The sequence below is a fragment of the Diadema setosum genome, chromosome 5, assembly GCF_964275005.1.
Source record: "Diadema setosum chromosome 5, eeDiaSeto1, whole genome shotgun sequence".
In the NCBI taxonomy this organism is placed as follows: Eukaryota; Metazoa; Echinodermata; class Echinoidea; order Diadematoida; family Diadematidae; genus Diadema; species Diadema setosum.
In genome coordinates this window covers 10,373,770-10,390,610 of record NC_092689.1, presented here as the reverse complement: position 1 = coordinate 10,390,610, position 16,841 = coordinate 10,373,770, and the positions used below count along the sequence as shown (strand labels likewise).

The 16,841-nt window shown below is 39.3% G+C and overlaps 1 protein-coding gene across 1 annotated transcript in view; it reads right to left on the bottom strand.

The window, feature by feature from the left end:
- The window catches only part of LOC140228581 (dicarboxylate carrier UCP2-like), a 34,001-nt gene that overhangs the window by 11,885 nt on the left and 5,275 nt on the right, over window positions 1-16,841 (bottom strand). Inside the window, 4 exon segments of the mRNA XM_072308811.1 lie at window positions 807-881; window positions 884-1,040; window positions 3,880-4,339; window positions 5,261-5,505. Coding sequence (XP_072164912.1) covers window positions 807-881; window positions 884-1,040; window positions 3,880-4,005 — 358 coding nt within the window. The 5' untranslated portion in view covers window positions 4,006-4,339; window positions 5,261-5,505.

Below are 16,841 nucleotides of genomic sequence, written 5' to 3'. Positions count from 1 at the left end.
CTCACAACTGGATAGGCATTTACAGAAGTCAGCCCATCTTTGACAAGGCTAAAGCCCACACTTTTTCATTTTTTTTTTTTTTTTTGGGGGGGTGGGGGTGGGGGGAAGGGGGCATTGTTTTTGTTTTTTATTACAATTGATTTGAAACTTTGAATTTGTTCTTCTCTAGGCTAACCCTATTCTTTTCAATCTCTTTTATGACTACATGTTGTTTGCACCTTATCCAAGGGTCATCTAAATCAAATAAGAGCTTTGTTCGACAAGAGTACAAGAGCACACAAAAACAACTGACTGCCTACTATTCTAGACGAAGAAATCAAGAAATCGTCTACAGTGATCATAATAGCATGGATGTGTTTGACTGACCAAGGCTGGACAAACAGAATTTTGAGCCAAAGGCTGAACTGGACTTTACTCAGTGATGTACAATCTGTAGTCTTCTACAGAGAGCAATGCTCTGGTTTCACGCTATGATAATTCCAATCCAGAGTTCTCATCTCAAGTCGTGTAAAACAGGACTATGATATTTAAACAAAGACAATTTGAAATCAGCCTGTCCGAAAAAGAAATAGGCCAAACAAAGACATCACATTTGATGACCAGAGCAGAAACATTTTGGTGATAATGTTCAGCTAGCTTACTAGTACTTAATGTGGTGGAACTACGTTATTGTAGCATAACCACTTCATTGAAAGAGTATCACAGGGTGGAGAGGGAGAGGAAGGGGGATGTTTGGCTGAGGGGGGGGGGGGGGGGGGGCCTGATTTGATAGGGAAGTGTTAGACCGGCAGCAGCCACCAACGCACCGACTTTCTGGGCACCTGCATAGAACGCCTTGACGGAGTCGTAGAGCCCGATGCGCACTGACGCGAAGCACATTGGCGCTGGAGGCCCGGCACCAGGCCATTGTAGAGGCCCCGCGGACCCTCCTGGCGTACGATGGTCCATATCGTGCCGAAGACGCCTCGGTAGCGGAAGTTGGCACTCTTGGGTCGCTTGGAGGTTGCCTTCTGCGAGGATCCCGAACTCTCACCTTGGATCTATGTTGAGTTTAAGATGAGTATCAAAATCATTTATCTCATAAACATATGAGAATGTAAACATTTCACATTCCCCTCCCTCTATCTTTCTGTTTACCTTAACATCATTTAACAGTTTGCCAGATCAGGTACTGCAATGCATTATGTAAAGTACCACTCAGCAAACAGCTATTAAAAGATGATAACATTAAAGTGGAACTTCCATCATGTTTGCCCATGGAAACTAGTGTATATTCCTACAAAGGAAACTATCTATGTCAAAAAGGAAGAACTGCAAGTAATACCTAATGATAACAGAACATTGCTTTTAATACAATTCATGGGGGAAAAAATGTATGCTTTCCAATTACAGTTGATTTTAGAAACCCACGCAGTGCATGTGGCTACTGTGCACAAGAGGCTGTGTGCCCAAATCTGCGTCATGCTGGTGGTGATACTGTGACAATGGCCACAGTGGTGAGATTCAAGTTGAAGGTAAAATCAAATACTCTCAGAGAACTTTAAGTAACCCATTATACTAAACCAAGTGTTGAATTTTCATTCCTTTTTTGTTGGGGGGGGGGGGGGGGGGGTAAGGGGTGGGTAGAGGGGATGAGGCAATATATGCAGAGAGCTCTAACTCCCTGCATCATAATCTCTTTGTTCTCGCCCCTACAAGCTGTCATCTGTATGATCATGGACCTACAATGTAACAGCTAGGTCCATGGTATGATCATGGCAGCCTTTTCCTGGTAGTAGCCTTCTTTAACCAGCCGATCTAATTCCGGCATATATCACCGGTGATTACAATAATTGCACCACCTGGCATTTGAATAACACTACAATTTGTATGTTAAACACTTTGGGTGCAGAGTACCTGCTAGTTTTGATAACCACCTTTTGTTAAAGGTTAATTAGAATTACAGACATCTGGGCCCCATTTCATAAAAAGCTGATATGATAACAACTCTTGCTGGAATGACTATTGTCATGGTAACGACAAGAATGCAGCTTCCTGACTGGCTGTTGCTATTGGAAGTTGTCATTCCAGCAAAGGTTTGACATCCTTACATCTTTTATGAAACGGGGCCCTGGTCCCTATGAGTAGAAAAGTACACACCCACACACACACAAAAAAAAAAAAACCCAAAAGAACAAAGAGTGTTGTCAGTATGATATGACTAGGAATTGCTTATTTCAAAAAAAAAAAAAAATGTTTACCACTGGTTATCACTGGAATTACAATGAAACACCCCTCTCCCCTCCCCCCCCCAAAAAAAAAAAAAATATTGTTTGCGAATAAAGGTAAATCCTCAGGCATATTGGTAACCAACTGCTTGGTTAGTTCTTATCACATTGTACAGTTGACAAACCATGCAAGGCAGTAGGGGCCTATAAACAATAGACACTAAATATTTTTACAATTCATTTTTGATACAATGCAAAGAACTTATAATCCCGTTTTGCTTCAATACTTCAAAGCTTCAATGAATACAGTATACATCAGATACTTTGCAAGGTTCTATATTTTCGTGCATTACTTGAGTGAGGTGCTATTTCCGAATTCAAAAGCGTGCAAAAATCGTCACTCTAATCCCACCATGAATGTGATGTGCATGCATACACTGTATATCTCTTTCTCTGTTCAGAACGAAACTCCACTAACCACTCACAGAATTGTCAGGAAGTCCTGATTCACAAAAAATTAGACTTGCTAAATATATGGCATACATGTACACGGGTGTAGATAATCAGAAACCAAATACGTGTACATAAACATTGGAAGCTATTTTTGAAAAAGTGGAACACTCGACATCAACAGGGCCCCTCTGCAAATGTCAAATGGCACAAACATCTGTAATATATTTTTGTTTTTGATGCACCAAGTCACTCACATGAGCGATCTTCCTCATACGTGTACCACAGGAACTTCCCTGCCCACATTGTACGACCTGCGGCATGCATGATTTCATATCAAAAGCAGCGTAAACTTTTCAGACAAAGAAGACCATTTTTTTCCCCTGCTACTGTGTGCCGAAGGGGAAAGGCAATGAGGGACAGGAAAAACAAACATATCCTGAATAATCTTCATGACAATTTCTTTCTCAACCTACACAGATACAAACAATACATGAATGTCTCTGCTTCGTTTGTTGCTTTTTTTTTATTTAAATGTATTATTTTGTTGTATTTTACTAGCTAATTCTTAACCCCTCTTCTGTTCAGGTTTACATCCATAGTGTACTCAAAAAGAAATATCAGTCCCAGTCATTACATATTAGCGAACATGATTCCATAATCAGTAAGAAAAACATAGTCTCATATAATGCCAATTGTACCCATTTTCTCTTCTTAAGCATGGGCCCAAAATGCACTGTGGGTCCTTACAATGGCATGAGTATCATTTGAAGGTACATCATCCCATCATCCCACGGAGTGCTACAAAGAGCCGTCACATCAGAAATTCCCACTTGATACACTCATAACTGCCTCATTCAAAATATCTATTTCTGGCACGCACATACACATACACACACACACACATACACTTGTTGAGTTATCTTATTTATGAGGGACACACGGACACAATATACCACTGGTGATGTCTACGAAGTATACCCCCTGGAGAGCCTAGGTTGTTGTTGCTTCAATGCAAAAGTGTCTTGTCCTTTTCATTTCTTTCTCATTGCCTTATTGCTTGGGGGAAAAAAAAGATTATAGTCTTCATTTTACATGGCTCTCATAGTTTTCCAAAAATCCAGAAGAATGAAGAAAGAAATGGTTGCAGGATTTTATCACACCTTTCTTTTTTCTTTTTTGTTTTTGTTTAAAAAAAGACAGAATTAAGGAAGACATTTACCTGGAGTCTGACTTTGGCGGTATCGAGGGGAAATGTGATGACATCAGCGATGCAGCCCCCTAACCCTGCACTCGCCAACTTGATGTAAACTGATGGATTGACGTCGATTGGAGCAAAGCCCACCATGATTGGTGATTTCTGGTGGCCCTGTCTGGATCTCAACCAATCAGAAGCCTCGTAGGAGGAGGTGCGCTAACCTGCCACAACCTGTTGTGCCGACCAGGCCTTCTGGTTGGATGGATGCTGCGCGCGACTGAGCGATGTCGATGTTACAAAACTGGAGATGAGCGGACCTGCATGAGTCCTCGAGGTAACGGGGGAGGGAGGACAGCGATTTTGGCCGATCGGAGAACCGGGAACGACTGCGCTGGTCAGAAATGCTGACTTGGAACAGAAACTATCAAAGCGTCATGAGGAAGAAACTCTGGGAGCCTCATTCAGGCAAGAAGCAGGACAAAATCTGCAGAGAATGGTGACACACACACACAAAGACCATAAATATCACTGAACACACAAATCTGCACATTTGTCGCAGAAAATTCAATACACTTTTCTTGATTAGTAAAAAAAAAAAAAAACAACCAACAACAACAACACCTTCGCATACAATGTATAGTTCACACGCTGATTTTAAGCATGAGAACCCAAAGAATGAAAATAAAAGAGATCATCAAAGGTGCCCCCATTCCAATGACTAAAATTTGCACATAGCATACTGGCTGAAATTGTCAATGAAACTGTGAACATATGCACTATACTTTTTAAATATCTTTGTCAGTGAGCATATCAGAAGAAAGTGTATTGTCTCAGAGGTAAATTTTCTCAATCATTGCAAGTGCTTAAAAAATAAAGGATACAAAGAGCTGTTAAAAATTTAACAAGAAATAAGCACATGGTGTTCATCAACATGAATGCATCTAATGATGTAGAGTTAATTATTTAAACCAAGACAGAAGTAAGTACTGTACACATGTAAGTACATGTACACTTCCATTTTCACAACTGCTGTGAGAACACAGCAGCTGCAAAGAAGATTAACCTTTTGCATGTCAAAACTGACGTGGGCCCTAGGCTGTGGTCACGAAAGCAAAATAACAATTGGTTTATCCTCCAACACACCCACCGAGTTGTATGGCAAATGTCAAGGTCCCGCGCTGAACAGAGTCACACATAACTTGGCAGCAAGAAAACGATTAGCATTCTAGCAACCTGTAGTGTCACCTTACCTATTGTAAACATGCCAAGCGAGCATAATGCCACGAACGCAATTTATGTAAACAAGTTATTCACATGTACAGTGCAAGCTTTCAAACTTATGAAGATGCAGTCATAAATGTAGAAATTATTCTGCCTAAAATGTTGAGAAAATGCCAGTACTTACACAAGAAACATGAAGATCACACACGTAGTACAATAAATAGAAGATCCCACCCTGGAGTGATTTTTTTTTCTTCCCCCTTTCTACTGCTGTTGATTACTCTGCTGTTCTTCTTGCTGTTGATTGGTGGACTGCCTGTGGGCGTCACGCATATCAAAGTCTGTGATTGGTTGCCTGGATTGGGGGCGTGGCTGCTGATTACTCTGGGCCATTGGGGGCCAGACAGTGCACTCTCTTAGAAATTGAATCTGGAGAGACAAAAAGAAATAAAAAGGGGACAAATATTAAATAGAAAGTCACAAAAAAAAAGGATCAAAGAACTGATATTTCTGAATATAAAATAAGATACTACATACACAGTTATAGCAGCAGCTCAGATGACGATGAACAATACATGAACTTTTACAGAGGTGATTGAAAAAAAAAAATCACCTACATACAGCTAGTGAGCAATGACCATGGTAAATCACGATGAATGAACAGAAATCCATGCTTGCTAACTCACAATACCATCACTTCATTTATCTTCCAAAAGTTCCATCACCTTTTCTTGAAAACTGAATTGGAATGGGCTATGAAAATGATAAAAAAAAATAATATCTAAATCCTTGCACAACTACAAACGTATGACTACATACCAACACAAAAGAAGCAAAAAAAAAAAAAAAAAAAAGAAAAAAACCCAAACATAAAAATTGCTGACAGGAAAAACATTTTCATGAAAACAGCAAATTTCAATACTTATCCAATTCAATGCAGAAAATCTCAAACATGATGCATTCCATTAACACATGATGAATAAGATTATACATAGCACACTACTGTAAAATTGGAAACTTTGACAAGACCAATCTTTTCTTCTTTTCTTTTGCTGAGCTCGATCTCATAGATGAAATTCATAAATACCAGATTGTGATAACATTAATTGTGAGTTTATAGACAAAAAAAAAAACACAGGAGACAGAATATTTCTATATATTCAATATTTTCACAATGAGATCAGAAGGCATGAAATGAAATCCACTCAGTTCTGAATAGTTCTTCAATAGACATCCTACATTTAAACATGGGGAAGGGGATTTCAGAATTTCTATACCTACAACTCGAGAGTACAACTGTACATCAAACCAATTTTCTTTGTCCACCTAGACATATTATTGCAATGCCTGCAATGTGTAGCCCTACTCAAATTAATACTATTTTTGTTAATGGGAATATTTTCATTCCTGCCTACTGTAAAAACACAAATTTGTGCATGCACAATGAAACTTTTGCCAATTTCATGACGAGCCAAGATTTGCAAAAAGAAATACTCATAAAAATTTTCTTCACACTATGTATTGAATGCTAGTGGCACTTCTTGCAAGTTTCATGTTGCGAATGTTTCTGGTTTTATCAGCTAAGTTGACCATTAAGTTGCCCTCTGAACAGATATAAAAAATATGGATTGTAATCATATAAATTTCTGTACCACCATACATTTACCTTACTTCATGGATATGATTTTTATGGAACCAATATGTTATGTCAAATGACCAAAGTGGATCCTTAGGGGTTCCCAATGGGATCTCCAATGAACAGTTATATACTGCTGTGGTTTTCCAGCATGTCTACATTGCACACGTTGATATTTTCACAAATAAATATTTTCTTGAATGACAGTTGATCAGATCTTTTTGTGAGTTATCAATTTTGCACTTTTTTGTCTGATTATCATGAAAATTGGAAAAAAATAATAAAACATATCATCAGTTTTGTTAAAACATTGCTTGAAATGAGACAAGATCTATCAGGAAAAAAAAAAATGAGTAGTAGGATTTGAGCATGGGATCTGAAAGCTTGGGATCTGAAAGCTTGGCATCAGGGCTCTACTTTCAGTAGTCATTTGATATTGCAGCACTAGCGTTCTTGCAGTAGGGGCACTATTCTGTTTCATATCGAACAATCATTTCAGAATTTCCAGCACACCTCATTTTCACAGAGGTCAACTGCAGTTCATGGCACAGCTTTGGAAATGGCTCTTAGGAAATTCCCCCTTCTAAGATGAAACTACTCAGCATGAGAGTCGAACTCCTGATCGCAGAACGTCAAAGCTCTTAGGCAGTGCCCGTAAAACCAGTTCTAACCGGTCAGGTGAACAGTAAATAGTGCAGGACACAAGACCCTTCTACTGTATGGGGACAACTGCCAGCAACCTTCATTCGGAGATAGGTGCTTTCATGGTCATTTCCTGTCTATGTCATGTGCCCAGTTCATTTGCAATGGAATTTCCCCCCCCCCTTTTTTTTTTAAAATCACTGCCCTGTTTTTGTTTGTTTGTTTTTTGTTTTGTTTTTTTAAATCACTGGCTAAGTTGACAGGTTTCTGCGGACAGCATCAATGCGGATGGAGGAGATATACAGCACAGCTGTTTGCTCGTGACCTGGGAGAATAAAAGGATTCAATGCAAAGGGGGGGGGGGGGAACAAAAGCGACTGTAAAACATGACCAGCCACCTACTGTAGTGAAGATGGGCTAACTGAAGAATCAAGGCAAGGTGCATCCAACCACACAATCGTTAAATTGAATGGCAATTAACTCGCATGTACTGCAGCTGATTGACAATTAAATCAACCTACAAAAATGCACACCAATTCTTCAAAAGGTGTTTTTGAGCAATTAGTAATTATTAAAAATCAAGGGCATACACACATGGGTGGGATTTGAACTCACAATCCTTATGGCTATTACCGGTACCGGTACTCCATGAGCACTACTTAGTATTTTGGCATGTGTTTACATGTACATGTAGGCCTAAAGTACATTGTACATCAATGAAGGGCATTTGATTAATCAGTTGCTATTAAAACAATTTAACATAAGAATCAGTAATAACAAATAGTATATTCAATGCAGTACCAGCTGTTATAAGAGATCAGAACCATCACTGTCTATCGGACAGAAGTTTGGAAGTCTAGTGGATATGGTGCATGTCTGGCAATCTAAATAAGTCGAATTCCGGTGTACACTGTATGTTCATGTACATGTACAGCATGTCCATAATTTCAATCATGGATATTACTTAGAAACACTGAATAATCTGTGCATAATTACTTTAATGAAGGGCACTTTGTCAATTAGTACAAGCAATAAAAACGATGCAAAAAATCATTAAATTGAAGAAATGGTGACTGTCGGTGCACAGTAAACTTCATTACTTCCGTGGAACTCTGGATGTTACCATCTTAATTAGAATGATTATAAATAAGAATATACATTCTGTATCTATTAAAATAATAATCCTGTATGCTATGAACTATCATTCACATCAATTTTCTCTTAAATCTCGGAGCTAGAGCTAGAGGTGTGTAGCTCCATGCTTAACATTTCAACTGGAGGCAACAAACTCTCTCCTTGATGATACTGTAAAAGTGGAAATTTTCGCAGTGTTGAAATTTTCGCGCATTTCGCGCAACCAGAAACTAGCGCAAAAATAAAAACACACGAATATTTTTGCTTGCCATACGTTCCTGTGCGTGATGTCTTGATTCTGCGGAATTAAAAACACGCGAAACTCTTCTGACCCGGCCTACCGCGAAAAATTAGTCACGCGAAAATATCCACTTTTACAGTAACCTCCCCACCCCAACTCCATACAATGTACACAGTATGTATACATTATCCTGTGTTTTTTTTTTTCTTTCAAGACAAAAATTGAATGAATAATACAAGCGGCAAAGAGTTCTGAAAAAACCCCAAGACAAAATCAAACTTTTATCGTTCGAGAAAAGGACTTGCACACACAAGTCCTGAACCAATAACTGCTCTGTGGGATCGGATGCGATGCCAAACATACAAAGTGTACATTAATACAGCAGGAACACTCGACCTCTGTCTTACATGCCACTCAACTAATAACTACAAGTATTGCCACAGGTTTTTTTTTTTTTTTTTCATTGTATACTCTGTTAACAGGTTAATAAGTTATCAAATGTTGCCATAAGGATTTGATAATTATGTTTACTCAAACACTCAAGGACGGTGCTGATAACTCCACTATACTTGCACGGTGACTCTTCGTCATATGTTTTTGAAGTGTTGACACTGACATTTATGTGCACCTGTCAATGTTTAAATTAGTGTGCAATAGGAGATACATAGTTTGTCAATGACTCATGATTAACCGACATTACTTCAATGTGATAAATGCATACTTAAGATAAACAGTGCCAGTAAGTTACAAGCGCAGAGTTGGAATTAATTTGCTCATGGACCTTTGAAGGCAAATAATATTAGAAGGCATATTTCGTAAACTGCAATTGTTGTTCCTCTTTTGAATTTAGGAAGATGGTTTTTGTTTTGTTTTGTTTTGTTCAATTTTGGTATTTTTTTTTTTTGAGGGGAGTGTCCGTCATTAATAGTAATCTAATGTTAGCCCGACCAGACGTCGTGCGAAGCAGGACTCCTGTATAGCAGCACGGCTGTGCATAGTTATAGTAATGTAACGTACAATGTAAAACTTGTACATAGACTATTAAATACTGGAAGCAAGAACAGAGAGCATAGAAAGTTTCTGCCAGCAGCGCATTACATTTGTACGTACAAACGTAACGGTAGCCTTCAGACAAATTCATCACTTCTATGGTCTGGGATACCTGTGTCAGGACTAGACCGTGATACAGAAGACATCTCTCTTTGGCATTAAAGGACAGGTTCACCTTCATAGACATGTGGGTTGAGTGAATGCAGCAATATTAGTAGAACACATCAGTGAAAGTTTGAGGAAAATTGGACAATCCATTCAAAAGTTATGAATTTTTGAAGTTTCTGCTCAGTCACGGCTGGATGAAAAGACTACTGCAGCTTGTGATGTCATATGTGTACAACGTTACAAAGAAAGAATAAAGAAAATTCAACAGATTTCCATTTTTCTCGCATAACAAAAGAAAACTCGACTTCTCTCTTTCAGAAGGCAGGGGGAATAATGTTACCCTTTAACATATGTCAGTAACAAGTCGGAGAAATTTGCACTTTATTCAAAAAGTAAAGTTTTGTGAAATTTTCTTTTTATATTCCTTATATCGTTGTTCGCATGTGACATCAAACACTGTACTTTGTAGTAGTCTTCTCATCCAGCAGTGACTGCGCAGATACTTTAAAAATTCACAACTTTTGAATGGATTGTCCAATTTTCCTCAAATTTTCATTGATGTGTTCTACTAATATTGCTGCATTCTCTCAATCCTAAATGTATATGAAGGTGGACTTGTCCTTTAAATATTTCTGAAGACACGTACACCATCTACATGTAAGAGGAGCAGCCAAATGGTCATGGTGGCATTTTATCGGTAGGATGCTTGACCCCCCAAGAATGAAACTGGCCAGATTCCCGGAAGTTCGGAGGCACCTGCCTTGCGCACAGGATGAGGACTTTGCTACAGAATGACTGGCTGTGCACATCATGATATGGCAGCATAAAATGATACATAGAAAATGCATACGTGCCAACAGATGATGACGGTATGACCTACTGAAGTAACTGTCAGCCAGTGGCAAGCCATCAAAGTATTTCACTTTCACTATTAAAAGTAAAGTACAACAGAGTGCATCTACACTCATGTCTCATGCGAAACTGAATATGGGTAATGGTTTTTCTATGATGCATACATCCACGAAGTGAACATTTTGTTAAACTTACAGCCTGTTACACTATACATCTGGAGGAAACGGTTGTACATACAGCGGTACACTTGCACATTCTATTGTGCAATTTGATATTTACGCCAATTAGTCATACATAAGTGTCATTTTCAATAACTTAGCTTTACCTCATAACCATAACCATAACCATAAACACCCCCCAGGTCTATTTGTGACTTTCCTTTCAGCAATGACAACTTTCATCCAATGCACATGTAACACCAGCTATTGGTACAAGCATTGCTCAGATGAATTGAGAATCTATTATTCAGCCACACTCGTAAAACACTCTCTCGATCTCCCCCGAAAACATTTTAAAACAGATTAGATGGTACTGGTGGTATTGAACAGTACAATCACCACAATTTAAGTTGATCACCCAGCATCATGAACAGAGTCCTTTGTTTGACTTCAGGCGTGAAGAGACAGTTTTACCTTCAAAGCTACAATGTCAAGTGCTAGTAGTCAGGGGCTTTTGTGATGCTTATCCCTTGGGATTACCAATGGTACACACTTATTATGGTTCATAAATGCCAGCATACTAACTCTACGAAGTCTCATACATCATGCATGACAATAAGCCAGTTTGGAGTGAGCTCATGGGCACATTGGTACAATGGTGAATGACCTTTCTTTATTCTCAGCCGGTTCGGGGATCTTCACTCATTTTCAGAGCAACATATAACGCTCAAGCTTTACATTGAAACAATTCATGGGATTCATCAATCCTGTTCAAACAAAGAATGAAGTTGCGTAGACCATTAATCGAGATGACCCATCAATTAATATTTGGTAAAGAATCCATTTCATTATTTTGTGTTTAATGTACAGTGTATTAACATTCTCTTTCTATTGCCAAATGCCCCTTTTGCTGTCAGGTGGATGTGTTGACAGTAAGCAGCATATTAAGGATGAATGATCATTTACATCACAGATGCTTATCCCAGTGAATTTAAATTCGAACCAACATGCCTGTTGGCATGAATGACTTTTTTTTTTTAATGCTCAATGCGCAAAGTGGAACTCCAAACGAACTGGCTTACGAATTATGGTCACACCTCAGGAGTCTTTTTCACACTTTCACACCACACAAAATTTGGAGATGCATTACTGTATAAGCTGTTATTTTCACAAGGGTTTAATTTTCGTGAATTTCGCGAATCACAGTTGGATCGCGAATTTAAGAACACACGAAAATGTCTCCATGCACTGTGCTAATAGAGTATTAACGTAAGTGTCGGCGTCGATTCGCGAAAACAACATCGCGCGAAAATGTCTATGACCTTGTTATTCACGAAAATATCTGTCTGCGAAAATAACAGCGTATACAGTATTTAATAGCAAGATGAGATTTTTCTTCCTTGATGATGCTTGGTCACTGCAAGCATGGTGGTATGCATGGTGGTACATAATTGCCACCTGCCCCAACGCGAAGCGCCCCCGGTGGTACACAGCAACAGCACACAAAAACTACAAAATACACCAAGGTTTTTGAAGTTTACTTGTGTCTGGTCTGGTCTAGACGTCTATCTCGGATCACACGTGTCAGACTCGGCTTCTACAGACTACTTCATATTCAGAGATGTCGCAACTGGCAAACTTTCTTTGCATTTAATAGTAAGACCATCGACAGATCGAGACTAGGTAACTTGCCCTTTATACCATTACCAGACAATTGTTTGGTACTGTCATTAAGTATCAAGTAAGTACACCATCTTCGCAACATTTATTATCTTATAAGGTCGCTCAAGGGATGATATTTTGCGCTAAACATACAGCATACAGCAGCTCTACTTTATCGAAGGACGGTTGCCGTACGTACAGCACGTTCTACAGAGTTTAGCAGCAAGCGTCGTGGCCATGCATTGGTAGCACCGCACCGCATCGCAGCCAGCCGGATGGGGTAAACGGAACTGTATGAAACGCGACTTAGAGCGGGATGCGTTCAAGGAAATAGACACTAAATACTGTACTAAATCACAAATTCAACTCTGTCAGACAGCAAAAGAATATGTACTTACAGTAGGGAGAAAACGCAAATTTTGTTGATCAGACATTTATCAGCATGTAATGCTCGTTTTCTGAAGAGTTGTACGCGTCAATACAGCTCGCTACCGAAAGTTCTGCAGCGAAGAAAGATGTTATGGCTGATGGAGAAAACAGCACTGCTGTGGATAAGGATGACGCAAACAGAAAGCTTGTCTTTTCTCCAGTCCAACAAAAAACAAATGATCAATATTGATGTTTCCGTATGAGATAAAAATTGAGGAAAATACGCCATAAATATCATCTCTACATTATATGTTATTTCTAAAGTGAAATAAATCAAGATACCTTGCACTCTTTTTGTGTTGATGAAATAATTTTGTGGTAAAAGTCTATCTGCGTCTGAATGGAACTCTAGCTCAGATGCGAATGTGCGCAGTGCCATCGCAGTCAGCTGTTAGCTGAAAGTCACCTTGACACAAACTATTAAAGAAAGACACTGCTTTTTACAGGCTGGGGGCTAGACGCCTTCGCACTTCGTCTATCCAAACTCTCCACAGCCCAGTTGAAAACGGGAAAATAATCCACATTTCAAATCACAATTGAAAATACCTAGACTGAGCATTCAATTGACAGAATGAGTTTGATTATTATCACAACGGATATCATAGTGTGGACATCAATTTCTTTCACCCCACTCCTTAGTTCATTAAACTGGTCGCTGATAGTTGAAGTGAATATCATTCGTTTTCTTTTTCTTATAGTGTAAAGGATTTACAAGGTAGCTGTGAAAGAAATGTAGACTGCTGTATTTGCCTACATTTACAATATATCTCTTTTTTACACAATTTAATATCTGCACTGTCCTAAAAAAAAAATGGTCTGAATTTTCACTGTACATGAAATCTACTAAACCGTGAAGTATGGCATAATTACATTTTCTTTAAAAAAAACACACAAAAACAACACAAAACCCTAACTAGACATTTGACACCCAGCAATATCTGCAGCAGGAACATATAGCAGAAACGTACAACAACTTTAAATGGGCGTAGTCGGTTTTCTCGCGTCTGATTGGCTACGGAGGGTGGAGGCCGGGTCGCCTTACATCGCGTGTTTTGATTGCGCAAACTCAGATCTATTGTATGCTGATAGCAAGTAGGATCAACTCATCGTGATATCAGTGCACAATCGCTCGAGCATTACCACCACCCACGCGATTTGTCATCGAGTAAATCCCCTGTTCAAAAGCTACCAGATATTCATGTGACGTAGGCCGTTTTATCTTAGGTTTGAGGAAGTCAAATTCTGTTTTCCATTTTCATGATTTAGACAGGCATGTTTAGCAAGAATGTTCAGCGTCGGCCTGGTGGTGACACGAGCTGGGCATGCGCAATTTGGCTGCCTCGAGAGCTCAGAGAGATGCATGGTCGTCACGAGATTGTGCACGTGCTTCTATTGGCTCCTGCGGCGTCGACTACAGTATACACACAAAAAAACAAGAGAGATCGATGCGTACCACCTCATCTGCCCCTGTTTGTCTACCCCCCCCCCCACCCCACCCCCTCCCCGCCCACATCTTCACGTCATCCTGAAGACCCTACTAGGTTACGAGAATTGCAACTGATTGATAAATTTCCCTACATCAGGGTGTCATCTTCATCTCACCTCCCTGAATAAAAAAGACAGTAAGCCCTAGTTGCTTTTTTTTTTTAGTTCTTTTCTTCTCAAAAACAAAACGAAACCAAAACGATGCGGCATGCTATCATAAGACTTGTAATGAAACAGGGTTTTTTTTCTGAGCTTTTTTTTTTTTTTTTTTATAGAAGACGATGAAGTTTTGGTAAACAGGAATGCATCCATTTCATGCATGGTGAATACAAAAATACAAATCGATTTTATTTCCTCATGGCTTCTCTCAAAATTGTATATAATTAGGTCTACAACATACGTACAGCAGTATAAAGCCCGTGGCGGGCTGTTTATTATTATTATTATTTTTTAAAATTTAGTTAGTTAGTTTCTCACCTGCGAATTTCGTCCAGAGCTAGTGCTTGTAGTAGGCAGGGAGGTACCTCCCTGTAGTAGGCCTAAAAACGTTGAATTCATGGCGAATGATGCCAAAGGCAAACTGCCTAGACCTGCAATAGTTATGGGCCTATCAACGTTCATACAGTAACTTCGCTTAGGCAACATTGTGGGTGTATTAAATTGGCGCAAAATAATGGATATACAGATTGCCAGAACTTACAGAACGCACATGATAATGCCAAAACCTCCAGATAACAGAGAGTGACATTGAATAACAGATTGCTAAAAATATATTATGATGTGCACATCCGCACGCAGATAGGCAAGAACAAATTAGTGTGTGACAGTGAAATACAAGCATGTTTGTATATAATCGACGATAACACTGAATAGCAACTTTGACTGAGGGGTTTTTTTTTTTTTTTTTTTGTTTGTTTGTTTTTTTGGTATAGGGAGGTAAGCAAACCACTGCATTTTATCATCTGGAATATCCTCCGGACCCCCTTCTTTCATTGTATTTAAGGCATGTATCATCGGTTGTTATAGAGTGAAGCATTTTGCCTATTATTGGCATCCGTTCTGTATGGCAATTTACAACACATGTATTACTAGTATGTCAAAGATGTGTATGTGTAATGAAAATTGTATAATATAGCCATTAGTGTGCAGTAGGGGCCTACATTGTTTGATGATATTGAGGTGGGGGAATATTGTACATTGAAATTGTGTGACATGCAGAGAATAAACAAATCAAATCAAATCAAATCAAATCAAATCAAATCAAATCAAATATCATCAAATCAAATATCATCTCCATAATTATAGCAAGGTTGTACAATTACAAGATTCACTCCTGTCAATTCACAGGCCAAAATCGAACTTGCTTCCATATGTTGGCCATCAGGTGACACCGGCGCCGGGTTGTTGCGACACAAAATGTCCATATAACAGCTCACTAAAAATACCTGGTGAATTATGTTGCTTAATCTTTCCTCTTCTCAGTGTCATAATTCCTGCCTGTTTTTTGTCGGGTCTTATCTTTACTTTATGCTGCATTTTCATTGAAAATATTAAAGCCCATATAGATCCTAAAAATCCTTGGCGGAACTTTTTTTTTCTCGATGTGACGGGGTCATTAAAGCTTACTGATAAAGATAATTCTCAATTGTCAGTTACTTATACTATTAGATTACTAATAGTATGCAAGGAGAGAAATGCAAAATCGGGGAGGCTTGGAAGCTCTGCACACGTTTTGCTGATGAGGCCTCTTCGAACTGTGGGGTCGAAGGTCATGAGTGAGAAGCAAACTGACGTGCTTTCATCCTCGTTCACTCTATTGAATGATCACAACAGCTTCGCATTTCTTTGGGGATGGCGGTCGTGACGTCAGACAACCCCCGTCAAAATACTACGAATACATTCCACTACCAATGCGTGAGAGGTGGGGGAAATGTCAGCCTGTCCCCCTGTTCAACCTTACGACATCTGGCAAGTCACAAGACGGTGTGGGATGTTGTATCAGGTGGGGTCGTACAAATTATGCACTGCTAATGCGCGTCACTGAGTTAGGCCTATAATACAGTACATGTATATGGGGGATTTTGCTATCCAGCCACGAAATCGGATACCGTGACCCGGAAACTATTCAGGAATACAGGATATATTAAGGTCATCATCCAAGTTCCGTGCTTACGTGCTCTCTCTGTGATAACACGCCGGTATAATGGCAAAAGCTTTCGCTATTAGGGCCTACGTTGAGCTTGCGTGCTTACCCGCGAAATCCTATCATACAGCCTTGCCAATATGACGGAATGAATGAAAAGCTTTCGCTATTAGGGCCTACGTTGAGCTTGCGTGCTTACCCGCGAAATCCTATCATACAGCCTTG